A 12,761-nucleotide genomic window follows, 5' to 3' on the forward strand; every position below is an offset into this window, starting at 1 on the left:
GACTTTATTCAACAAGGTTCAGATACATGTAGTCTTTATTCAACACGGTTCAGATGCATGTATTCTTTATTCAACACGGTTCAGATACATGTAGTCTTTATTCAACATGGTTCAGATACATGTAGTCTTCATTCAACACAGTTCAGATTGCATGTAGTCTTTATTTAACACGGTTCTGATACGTGTAGTCTTCATTCAACACGGTTCTGATACGTGTAGTCTTTATTCAACATGGTTCAGATACATGTAGTCTTCATTCAACACAGTTCAGATGCATGAAGACTTTATTCAACAAGGTTCAGATACATGTAGTCTTTATTCAACACGGTTCAGATGCATGTATTCTTTATTCAACACGGTTCAGATACATGTATTCTTTATTCAACAGGGTTCAGATGCATGTATTCTTTATTCAACAAGGTTCAGATACATGTAGTCTTCATTCAACACAGTTCAGATGCATGAAGACTTTATTCAACAAGGTTCAGATACATGTAGTCTTTATTCAACACGGTTCAGATGCATGTATTCTTTATTCAACACGGTTCAGATGCATGTATTCTTTATTCAACATTGTTCAGATACATGTAGCCTTTACTCAACACGGTTCAGAAGGGTCGATTAATTGTTAAACCATACGCTGTTCTTGTAGAGCTGGGTTTAATTCCTCACATCAGTGTAATTTAATGTGTGAGACCTGTGTCTGGCGTTTCCAAACATGTTGTTTGAATGTTACTTGACTCACTCTTGAAATATTCAGTTTGCAAGGTATGATATCTAAATAAACTTACATCAAGTGTGTATAATCAAAGTACTCAATCGTGTGATTTGACTGAAATAAAGATCATCAGTTTTCGCAGATTGAGGCAACAATCCCCTCTGTGTGTTCTTGCACACTATAAGAAATCCTGTCAGCAAAACTTTCCAACAAACTATCTGTTCAACTGTAGTGTTTCAGTGAAACAGGTGGGTATATTTTGTTTGTCTAAACTGTACATCAATGCTACAAGTCCACTTTGACTGTATCATCTGCAAGACTGTCACTATCCCCCTTTGTTCTATAAGATGTTGTTAAATGCTCAGTAAGACCTGCATATCGGAGAACAGATAATGTTCATCTCTATATCTGCTTTTTCAGCTTGTCTGCCTAAGGTTTCAAGTAAGTACTTCTCTTGGACAATTTGATTTTTCCAAAATTTCTGATATACAATTATGAAGATATGTTGTCATAGGGTAGGATCTCTCTCACACGATGACAAATAAATATATGATTTTTGTAGATGTGTTATCATAAGGTATCAGCTCTCTCTCACAGGATGATGAATAAATCCATGGTTGTGTAGATGTGTTGTAATGAAGTAGTATCTCTCTCACAGGGGCGGTGGGGTAGCCTAGTGGTTAAAGCGTTGGCTCGTCACGCCGAAAACCGGGTTCGAATCCCCACTTGGGTACAATGTGTGAAGCCCATTTCTGGTGTCCCCTGCCATGATGTTGCTGGAATATTGCTAAAAGCGGCGTAAAACCAAACTCAGTCAGTCAGGCAGTCTCTCTCACAGGATGACAAATAATTATCGGGTACACAATTGTGTTGATGTGTTGTCATAAGGTGGCATTTCCCTCACAGGATGATAAATAATTATACGATTGTGTCAGTGTTTCGTCACAAGGAAACCTTTCTCTCACAGGATGAATATATCTTATCTATGATCGTGTAGGTATGTTGTTATAAGGTGGCATCTCTCTCACAGGATGACGTCAAACTGTGGCTGTCTCACATCGAGTTCTGTAAGAGCCGGGTAAGTAATACTTTTCCTGTCAATCTGGATGAACCAATTGTTGGACAATTGAAAAGTGTCTTCTCCAATCAGATGTCACTGTTTGTATGACTGTAACATGACGGTACGCACCATGACATCAAGATATTACTTTCTTGTCACAAATCAGAACTTGCTAAAGTATTCCACTGGATTAACTTCAAAAGGTATAATTACAATTTTATAGGGGTACCATTTTTGTATCCAAGCTGACTTAATGTGACCAATTTTACAGGTTCAGCATAACCAGTTTTGTGTTGTTCAAGCAGGACTTCTTACAAAGTCTGATGACTAGTCTACTTTCTTTAAGAAAAACAAAGTTCTATGACTGTAAGATAGGGAACTGGTGGCAGTCCATGTCTATTCTGATGATATTGTAAGCGCATAGTGTGTAGTCAAATAATGCCAGGGCACGTATATTCCACTGGCTTAGAACAAACCCTGAAACAGTATGTAATTCACTAAATACAGTGTCATACTCTATACATGGGATTTTAAAATGTGTCATTGCATCGTTTAGATGAAATACAAGTCTGATAGATTCTAAAGCAATTACTTACATTGTGTAATAACTCCTTGATTTACTTCTTACATACAAATGAAATACATGTGGTAAGGATACTGGCATCTGAGTGAAGTCTTACCTTCTGATGCAGTAATGCCTTGATACACATGTTGGGATAGTGTTAGTAGTCCCCCCTGCTTGTATGAGACGACTAGATCGAGTACATGTGACCTGGGTCATGCCTTGTTGCCCGTGATATTCTACTGGTCACAGTGGTCATACTGGAATAATAATAACTCACTCGCTACTACTGCCAGTACAACAGCTTTATGATATTCATGCCAACCTGAGTTGGCGTAGTCTTTCTCGCAGTCCCTGAACCACATTACTTTCTCTTCTGCCGAGGTTAAGCCCTAAGAAAACCAAGTCTAGATTTCTGGGACTCCTTTTTGATTTAAAATAAATTGTTTGTTTCTATCAAAATAATATGTATTGGGAGTGTTAGTCTACAGTTGGTGGTGCCACCACCAAAGACACAAACTTAGGGAAACAGAACCATTAGCAGAGCTATGAAGCAAGCTTCCGATGGACGTCAGATGGTTGAAAGATATCAGCATCTTCTGGTCAACACATCTTCTTCTTAAGACTGAGCTCCCTGTACGTCTGGATAGGAAGTAGGGATGTCACGATACATAAGTTTCATGAATTGATACGTATCATGATACCCATGTCATGGTTCGATACGTATCACGATACCTATTTTCCAGGCATTATTGCATAAATTTGGTACATTTTTAACATTAATATTTCATATTTTATAATTGTCCATGAAAAGATCAACATTTATTATTCTCAGAGATTAATAAGTTATAATTTCCCATCTTTGTGCCTGAAAAATAATCATTTTTAAACTTATCCTATCTCACGGTATGCACCTCTCCTCTTCTTCTACGACCATGTGTTGAAACGTGCTGTAGGCTAAGTTGAATCAAATCTTACTGGCCTCTGACCCGCCCTGACCTCCCCCCCCACTCCGACATCAGCACCTGTCAATCATCTCCGCAAGCGTGCAGCTCGCTCAGATGATCATGTGACTACCTGTGCCTGTCATTCTCTTTCTTGTCGCTACATCGTGTGGACGTGTGCTTGTCTCTAGAAAGTTTGCTTGCGTTTCCAACAATGGGAAAATCTAATCGCAGTGGTTCTAAGAAGCGTAAACATTGCGATAATTGTAAAAGTAACTTCTCGGCGGCAGATCCACATGCCTTGTGTGTTGACTGCTTGGGTCGGTGTGAGTGGTCACATCGTTGTACTTTTTGTGCAGACCTCAACGATGATGATTTCTCTGAATACCGCCGGGTGGCTTGTAGACGTATGTCAGATAGGGATTGTCGAAGCCCATCTGAGGGTCCGTCTGCGTCTAAACGTCTTAAGGCAGAACGCCGTATGAAAACTGCAGTCCGTCGTTTGAAGTCCCCGTCTCCTAATGAAGATTTCCTAGGGGAGGCGTCGGATTCTTACCTCAGTGAAAACTTACGGCAACTTTTCCGACCACATGCCTCTAACCCCATCACTTTGGAAGACTCTTCTCCACCTAGGGTTGTCGTGTAATCTACATCTTCTCTTCAGCCCCGTCCGTCTTCGGTGATAACTATCCCTCAGTGCTCTTTTGGTCCTGAGGTGGGGGTTTCTTGTGCGGCGCTTGGTGTGATTCCTAGCATTACATCTCAAGTGCCGCTTCCTTGCAGTGCGGCACTTTCCACTTCGGTGGTTGTTACTATGCCTGTTTCCCATTCGGTGCTTGCGTCGAATGTGTCACTTGCTTTGGGTACAGGGGATAGTTTTGATGCGGCGCTTTCTCATCCTCCGGTGGGGTTGACAAGTGTGTCGATGGTTCCCAGATTACCTTTTTCCGCTTCTGTCCCGTATCCTGTACCGTTTGGTTATGGGCCACCACATTATTCTAGTGCGCCGCATACCTCTCAAGCACCGCTTACTTCAGGACCTGTGGGTAGAGCGCCGCTTGTTGCCGATCACGTGATGTCATTCAGAGCGCTGCTTGGGTCCAATTCGGCGCTCTTGTTTGCCCCCGGTTCGGCGCTTACTACTGGTGCTCCCGGTTCGGTGCTTCCTCCCGGTGTTCCCGGTTCGGCGCTTCCTCCCGGTGCTCCAAGTTCGGCGCTTACTCATAGGGGTTTTGATACGGCGCTTCCTCCCGGTGCTCCAAGTTCGGCGCTTACTCAGGGGGGTTTTGATTCGGCGCTTAATCCCGGTGCTCCCAGTTAGGTGCTAATTCATGCAGGCTTGGGTTCGTCACTTCCTCATGGTGCTCCCGGTGCGGCGCATACTCACAGTATTCCCGGTTCGGCGCTTGCTCCCAGGGCTCCTGGTTCGGCGCTTACTCATAGTACTCCCAGTTCAGCGCTTCCTCACGGTGTTCGTGCTGCGGCGCTTACGCATATTGGTCCTGGTTGGCGCTTTCTCATAGCTCACTGGCTTCAAGGTTGACTCATGGGGCGGTTGGTTCGTTGCTTCCTCAGGGTTCAGCGCTCACCTCTCATGTGTCTAGTTCGGCGCTGGGTCCACTCAGTTTAACCTTTGCTGTCAATGGCCGGGACCTTTCGGCTTCATCGTTGCCTCATGGGGGGGTGTCTCAGTTAGCTGGAGGTCCGTCTTCTCTTAGTGAGGTGCCTCGTCATCTCTCGGTGTCTGCTTCTGTTTCGTCGGTTCCTCCTATAACGGGATCGGTGGCCAGACCCATTTTACCGGTATCCGGGTTCAGAAGTTTCGAGTATTCAACCTCTGGACTTTAATGCTATTGTGCTAGCGGTAGCGTCAGCGTTACGACAGCAGGTGCCAGCATCCTCCTCTGCTAATCAGTCATCATGTCCTTCGACTACTCCAGTTCCTCTTTTAGAGGAGGTTCATCGTTCGATGACGCCATGTCCTTCGTCTGATGGTACGGCACTATCCGATGGTAGCGTGGATGCTGTTGACATGCCTCAACTACTTGTCTGGATTGCCGATAGCCTTCGTTTACAGCGTAGTAGCTCATCGGCGGATTTATTATCCAGCTTTGACATGAAGCCAGGTGACTTTGGCTCTATCACGTTCCCTCCTCGACTGTGTATTACTCAATTGGCAGCATCTCTGGATGAGGCTTTTGGTAACCTGAGGAAGGTTAAGGATTGGTTCGCGGCTCCTCGCTTCAATTTAGCATCTGCTCATGTTCATGGTTTCTCTACGCTAATCGTCTCCCCTCTGGTGGATGATGATATTACATTGCTAGGGACAGAAAGCCTACTCGCCGTTCCTGGTTGAGGATCGTGAGCTTTTGCATTTGGATGGTGTCATAAGGAAGACAATGGCTCCACTCAACATGGTGTTGACGACTACCGAAGCGGTGGCTATGTCGGTTGCGCATGCTACGTCCCATCAACAAGCATATATTCGAGCGGCTATGGTCTTATTGCAAGAGCAATTCCAGACCATTCTAGATCAGTTAGCTCACTTCTTTTTGTACATCACAGCTGTGCGTCGCAGGGGGGCTTTGCACTTATCCTTTTGGGAGGATCGGTTCCGTACTGATCTCTTTCGGCAGCCGTGGTCTGGCAGATCACTGTTCAACGGGGCTGTTAGAGATGTCGCCAACAGAGTGGGTCAAGATGCTCATTTACAAGTGTCAGTGGAATTGTTGAAGTTCCAGCGTTTGCAGGTGGAGGAATCGTTGCGCCAGCGACGGCCAGCCCGTTATGTCCCAGTGAATCCGGACCTTCGTGCGGGTCCTGCTGCTTCCTTTCATGGAAAGGGATCCTTCGGCAGAGGACGACTCAACCGTCAATGTCGGGCATCCACTGCTTTACGATCAGCTTCCGCTTCCGACCAGCCCACTTCGCAAAGACCTGACAAACAGTGACTTGAGGACATTAGCAGGCGACCTCCAGTCGTGCCCATTCTGACTTCCCCAGTATGCGGCCGGCTTGGGACTTATGCTCCCAACTGGACCATCTTGGGAGACCCCTTCGTCCCTCCATGTTGTCCACGGGTTTTCAGCTGCCACTCATCGGGGATCCTCCTCTCACTTTGCTTCCGGATCGCAGAACGTATCCCGCTCAACAGACGGCGGTTCGTCGATCCACAATAGACACCTTGCTCAAGAAACTTGCGATCGAATCCCTGGGTCCGGCTCTGACCGCCCCGGGGTTCTATTCTCCCAATCTTTCTGGTCCCCAAGAAGGATTCGGACAAACTGAGGTTAATTTTCAACATGAAGATTTTCAACGAGAGGTTTCTGCAGCCTCCGCCCCATTTTCGCATGGTTTCGGTGGCACTCCTCAAGACCATTATCAAGCCGGGAGACTTCATGGTCAGTTTGGATCTCCAGGATGCGTACTTGCACATCCCAATCTTCCCGGCTCATCGCAAGTCCCTTCGATTTGTCTTCGAGGGCACCCACTATCAGTGGCGTGTCCTCCCGTTTGGAATTTCTTCGGCCCCGTGGCTGTTCACACGGGTAACGAAGCCTATCACCAGCTTCCTTCACCACAAGGGGATAGTGTTCGAAGCTTACATCGACGACTGCATTCAGGCGCAGACCGATCATGCCCTTCTGCTTCATCACATGCACTTTGCGATACAGCTTCTTCGCCAATTAGGCTGGTTAATCAATCTGCAGAAATCGTAACTAGCCCCTACACGCCGTCTCCAATTCATTGGAGCAGTGTTCCACACAGAGGCCAACAAACTCTTTGTCCCGAGGGATCGTTTCTGCAAGATTCAGCGATTGGTTTCTCTGGCACTGGCGCAACCCAGGACGCTTCGTCAGTGGCAGGAGCTCCTGGGCCTCTTTACGTCGGCTCAGGCGTTGACCCTCAGGGGTCAACTACAACTTCGTCCCTTGCAGTTCTTTCTAGCGCCTAACATCAGAGTGGGAGATCCCGTTGCCTTGATCACTCTACCTCTGCAGCTCCATCCCCATCTCCTGTGGTGGATGGAAGAATTGAATGTTTGCGACGGAGTTTGTTTAGGGCCGTTTGTTCTGTCTCACCACCTGTATGTGGACGCGTCTCTACACGGGTGGGGAGCTCATCTTCTCAATCAACAATCAGTCGTCCCTCTCCAACGGAATTCGAAATTACATCCTCAGGTGTTCCAGACCTTTTGCCTTCCCGTTGACGACTCCGACAGTGGATCTCTTCGCCACTCGATTCAACAATCAGCTGCCTCGGTTTGAGTCACCGATTCCGGATCCTCTGGCTTGGGACCTCGATGCTCTAGCCATTCTGTGGGAGAACCTGAAAGCTTATGCGTTTCCACCAGTGGCCCTTCTTCCTGGCGAATTAGTGAAGCTGCGCGCAACTCAGAGGATGACTCTGCTTTTGGTCGCGCCCTATTGGCCGGCCAGAAGCTGGTTCGTAAACCTTCAAGACCTAGCCGAACCACTTCCCGTTTGGCCCGATCTATTGGTACATCTGCACTCCGACAGGCTACATTGGTCCCCGATGACGCTCCATCTGCACATTTGCCGCATCTACATCGGTCGTTAACGGCTAAGAGCTATTCTAAGCATGTGGCTACTGCCATTACTACAGCGCATCGTACTTCTACGAGGTCACTCTACGATGACAAATGGAAGAATTTCGAAGCATATTGCAGGAAGAGGGGCATCTCATGCCCCACTACGGCGTCCCCGCAGATGGTAGCAGAGTACCTTCAGCATCTCCGTACCTCCAGAAACCTCAATGGTTCTACACTATCTACCTATCTGGCGGCACTTAACACGGTTATTGCAGCGGCCTCAGGTGTCAAGGTGTCCACTGTCCCTGAACTCCAGTTTCTCCTCCTGTCTTACAAACTGGCTGACCAATCTCGGAAGTTCCGGCCTCAAGCTTGGGATCTTTCCGTTGTACTTGCTCATCTCACGTCAGCTGATTATGAACCTTTGGAGAAGAAAGATTTCGAACATGTCTCCTTTAAGACCTTCTTTCTATTGGCCTTGGCTACGGCTGCTCGTATTTCTGAGTTGCATTCTCTTGATGTTTCTTGGGTACGGTTTGAAAGGTCTAGACATGCGAAAGTTTTCCTTGGTTTGCGGTTGGATTTTCTCGCCAAGAATCAGTTACCAGGACAGCCAGATCGCACATTCACGATTCCGCCGTTGTCCACTATCTTGGGCCCAGATGACACTGAGGATCTGTCCTTATGCCCGGTGCGTGCATTAAGGATTTACCTAGCTGCCTCACAGGATCGCCGCAGAGTGTGTAAGAGATTGTTCATTCCATTGTCTACTGCCTCCACCTCGGAAGTCTCCCGTACTACCTTGGCGTTTTGGATGCGAACTACGATCCTGCATGCTTATGCCTTTGCTGACCTACCTCCACCGTCGACGGCGAAGCCTCATGAGACTTGAGCTCTTGCCTCCACCATGGCTCTTCACAGAAATTGTTCCCTGCAGTCCATCATGGAGGGCTGTTTTTGGCGATCAGATACGGTGTTTGCCTCACACTACCTGACGGACCTATCGGTTACAGACATGGAAGGTCTACATCAATTCGGCCCCCTGGTCCTGGCGCAGCAATTGTCATCGGCCCGTGTTCGCAGATAAAGCAATCCTTCTTTGGTCGGTTTTGCTCTGTACATAATAAAAGATATCGATGTTATCCATGTCTTGGTATTTTCTTCCATTTGGGCTTAGATTATTCTCACCTATGGGAATAGGGCGTGTCTGCACTGTCATCGGTTATGACTTAATAGACTGTGAGGCAAGTCTTGTGCTACATTGCAGAGATGATTGACACTCCGCTTACTGACCTCTACTCTCTGAGCAATTACGTCAGCGAAGTGTTGATTTCCGATTACTTACATGATTTTCGAACCGTTCTGCTCCTGAGTCCTTTCTCACCTTTGGTGAGTTAGGGAGATTGGTACTGAAACTAGTTGAGCAACCGAACTATTCCCTCTTTCACCGCCTTCCAGCGTGTGTCTGTGGGGGGTAGTTTCGAAGCAGGGACTGGCCAGATTAAGGTCCTCGACTTTAATTCACTGGGCTGACCTGATAAATCGCGGGGCGGCGGGGCCTACTTGCCAAACTGCGTCCTTTTGCTTGTCAAAAGTTGTGGCCGAAAACCACATTAATTCAGGAGCGCCCACTCCCTAGAGTTTTTGTGCTGTGTAAGCCAAGGGGTTACAAGAAACCGATCTCAGGTTGGAGTTTGCATATCGGGAGTTGGTGCTTTCTCCTGGCCTCCTTGGGTTATGCGTTTTTCCTGGTGGTAGTAACGGGGTAATCTGCGACCCCGCCTACCAGCTGTGGGATTATGTATACCGTGAGATAGGATAAGTATATAAATATACAATTTATAATAAAATTTTCAAATTTATAACTCTCATAACATAAAAAAACATGATACAATTGCAAAATGTAAATGATACACCAACATATTTAAACCGATACTTTCAAAACTAAATATCGATACAGTTTTTAATGTATCGATAATTGTATTGTCTTAGAAAAAGTATCGATGCATCAATGTATCGTGGCATCCCTAATAGGAAACATGACATAAGTTTACAATTTGTTATATATTTTTGTGAACTGACAGCCAGCAAGAAGTTGGGGCCGTGTCTGATGATACGTATATGTGTTGCTTCAGAATGAGAGGTCGTACGTGAGCCGACTGTATACCCGCATGCTCCAAGTTCACAACAAGAAACCAGGTGAGCTTCAACCAACGGGAATATGTGAAACCCCAGTAGCTGAGTATTGCCTGAAACGTTTGTAACATTTGTAGATTTCTGAAAACTACAGATTGTTGTGAGTATTCTGGAAAAGTGTAGTACTGATTAATATCAGAAGCTGTGCTTATTGTAATGTTGGATGAAAACAATTATGATTATGGAATTTGTTTTGTTTCACTATTGTATAAAATTGATAAGTATTTGATTTTAAAATATGCAAGGCATATTGTTGTATCTAGTATTGTATCAGTGCTTTATCTTGCATTGTATATTGTGTTGTACACTGGAAGCCCTCTAGACCGGCATTCGTTGGGATCGGCAAAAACCGCCAATATAGGGGGCGTGCCGGTTTAGAGAACTTTTCCTTTTCAACCTGAGAAGATCTTCCGTGTGCCATAAAATACGACTGAACAACGTGTCGATAGTCATCATATTCTTTATTCATCAATAAACATAACATGGGGTAAAGCACGACAAAATCGAACCAGTCCCATCGCAGTTAAAGACATCTTCCCTAGGCGCATATCCATCAATCAAAGTCGGGAGGCGGGACTTCAACTTTTCACTCTGATCTACAATGACACTTTCGCTTCTCAGTTGATGTCGTATTGTGTCTTTCAACGTGCCAGCCAACCATCTGATGCCTTAAACTCGTTGAGATTCAATTCTGAAGCAAACTAAATAGCTTTCTCTTTCAAAATAGGTCCAGAAATGGGCATGTTTTTACTGCAGACACTCAAAAACCAATCATGCGTCAGAGTGTTAACTTTGTCATATATTTGCTGTAATTAAATTATAATACAAGTGACACTTGTCACTCACCAATTTACCTCACCTACTTAGGCCTAATCAACATCACTGAGATTAATACCGATGGCAAGCCATTGTGTTGTTAATACAGGTTCAGCCAATCAGCAGGAGAACCGAGGTACTGGATGCCGGTTTAGAGAGCGTTTATTACTGTACAAACAGTCAATTGGGCGGTCTTTGTTGTGCCGAAATACGGAATAGACTGACGCCGGATTAGAGGGCGTGTAAATGATTATAAATTAACTAGCTTCTGTCAAGACCAAATTCTAGTGCCAATATTGAGAGTGTGCCGGATTGGAGGGCTGCCGGTTTAGGGGGCTTCCACTGCATATTCTAAGATGCTTCGGTTAACGATCAAAGGCGCTGACAGTACTTTATCAGACGATAATGTGCACTATTTGCATTGCGTCACCATGTACAGACACATCAATAGAACAGCGCACCAGTTAGCCCTGTGCGAGGATTCTTAATTTAGGTCACCGACACCGTTGTTTCTTTTCTGCCTTAAATTAATCATAATTATGCTTAGAAAGTATTAAATTTGGCATCTTAAAAAAGAAATACAGTTTGCTCTACCACCATGTACAGTGTAATAAAGCACACTTTCACCCTGAACTATTACAACGTTAAAGCACTCGGACGCAAACGTCCTCATACTTTAACTATAACAGTTCAGGGCGAAAGTGTGCTTTATTACACTATACATGGTGGTAGAGCGAACTGTATTTCTTAATTGTATCTTGTGTTGTATCTGTGTTAGATCTATGGATCATGGCTGCCAAGTGGGAGTTTGAAGCCAACGTCAACCCCGAGAATGCTCGCACTTTGTTGCAGAGAGGTTTGAGGTTCAATGACACCTCCAAGCAGTTGTGGATAGAGGTGAGGCGGGCGGCATTAACCAACAAAATCATAAAACAAAACCAACATTGCCCTTATGTACCTTAAGCTGTTAAGTTAAGCCAATAGAAGTGTTTGCATGTTTTACAACAACTACAGAAGTTTGCTAAACACATGCTGGATGTTATGGAAAGTAATGGTGTTTTCCCCAAAGTTGGTTGGCTTCTTCTTTCTGAGTGAAAATAGGATGTGTTGAAGAGCTGACTGGTGAGCTACTCTGTCCAGCATACCAGCACCATAGCCATGTTGGGGACTGTGTGTTCAGCTCAATCCAAATGAATATAATGTGTAATGGTATCACTAAATCTGTGTTAGGAGTCAAACCCAACTCACTCACTCAGTCCCATGCTGTTTTGTCCCTGTGTTTCAGTACTACAGACTGGAGTTACTATATGCAGAGAAGGTACGTAGCTCAGTAGGCCAAGATGAAACAGGAGAATAAGTGTCTATATCAACTGGACCTTTGTAATCATGGCAACAAGAATCTCTATTACCTGAGACTAGTCGCTATAAGACAAAATATTTTTCGTTTCTTCTATTACACACTGTGTCACATTGTTCACAGTTTTTTATCTACTCTCAGTAAGTGAGGGCCGCGACTGTAAACTGAATCCTGCATGGATTCACTCAGTAGTAGTTTCAGTATCAACCAGAAAACTATGGACATTTATCTTAAACTACATGGAAATGGACTTACATCCTTTGTCTTGGGACTTTGTCTTCATGCCCACTGTGGCGTGCCATGACTGTTAATTTCAGATACTGACAATACACTGTACAATACAGAGAGAACTTAACAGCTTGTTTTTGTTTTAGTTGAGGAAAAGACGAGAACTGCTGGAAGAAGTGAGTTGTTTCGCCTGTGTATATCTGTATATAGTGTTTTATAGTGTATGTTGTGTTATACAGTGTAATAGAGTTTCACTACTGACAACTGTTGCGGTCTATCGATACAGATCATAGACATCAATAATTGTTAAGTAAATATCAATCGATAA

The 12,761-nt window shown here is 45.0% G+C and overlaps 1 protein-coding gene across 1 annotated transcript in view; it reads left to right on the forward strand.

Moving 5' to 3' along the window:
• LOC124290177 (U3 small nucleolar RNA-associated protein 6 homolog) overlaps positions 1–12,761 on the forward strand; it is a 184,464-nt gene that overhangs the window by 7,809 nt on the left and 163,894 nt on the right. Inside the window, exons 5-10 of the mRNA XM_046726871.1 lie at positions 1,139–1,159; positions 1,749–1,796; positions 9,972–10,035; positions 11,627–11,745; positions 12,134–12,166; positions 12,580–12,609. Coding sequence (XP_046582827.1) covers positions 1,139–1,159; positions 1,749–1,796; positions 9,972–10,035; positions 11,627–11,745; positions 12,134–12,166; positions 12,580–12,609 — 315 coding nt within the window. The remainder of the gene's footprint in view (positions 1–1,138; positions 1,160–1,748; positions 1,797–9,971; positions 10,036–11,626; positions 11,746–12,133; positions 12,167–12,579; positions 12,610–12,761) is intronic.

The sequence above is a fragment of the Haliotis rubra genome, unplaced genomic scaffold (genome assembly GCF_003918875.1).
Source record: "Haliotis rubra isolate DU_JTF1 unplaced genomic scaffold, ASM391887v1 Scf46, whole genome shotgun sequence".
Lineage (NCBI taxonomy): Eukaryota > Metazoa > Mollusca > Gastropoda > Lepetellida > Haliotidae > Haliotis > Haliotis rubra.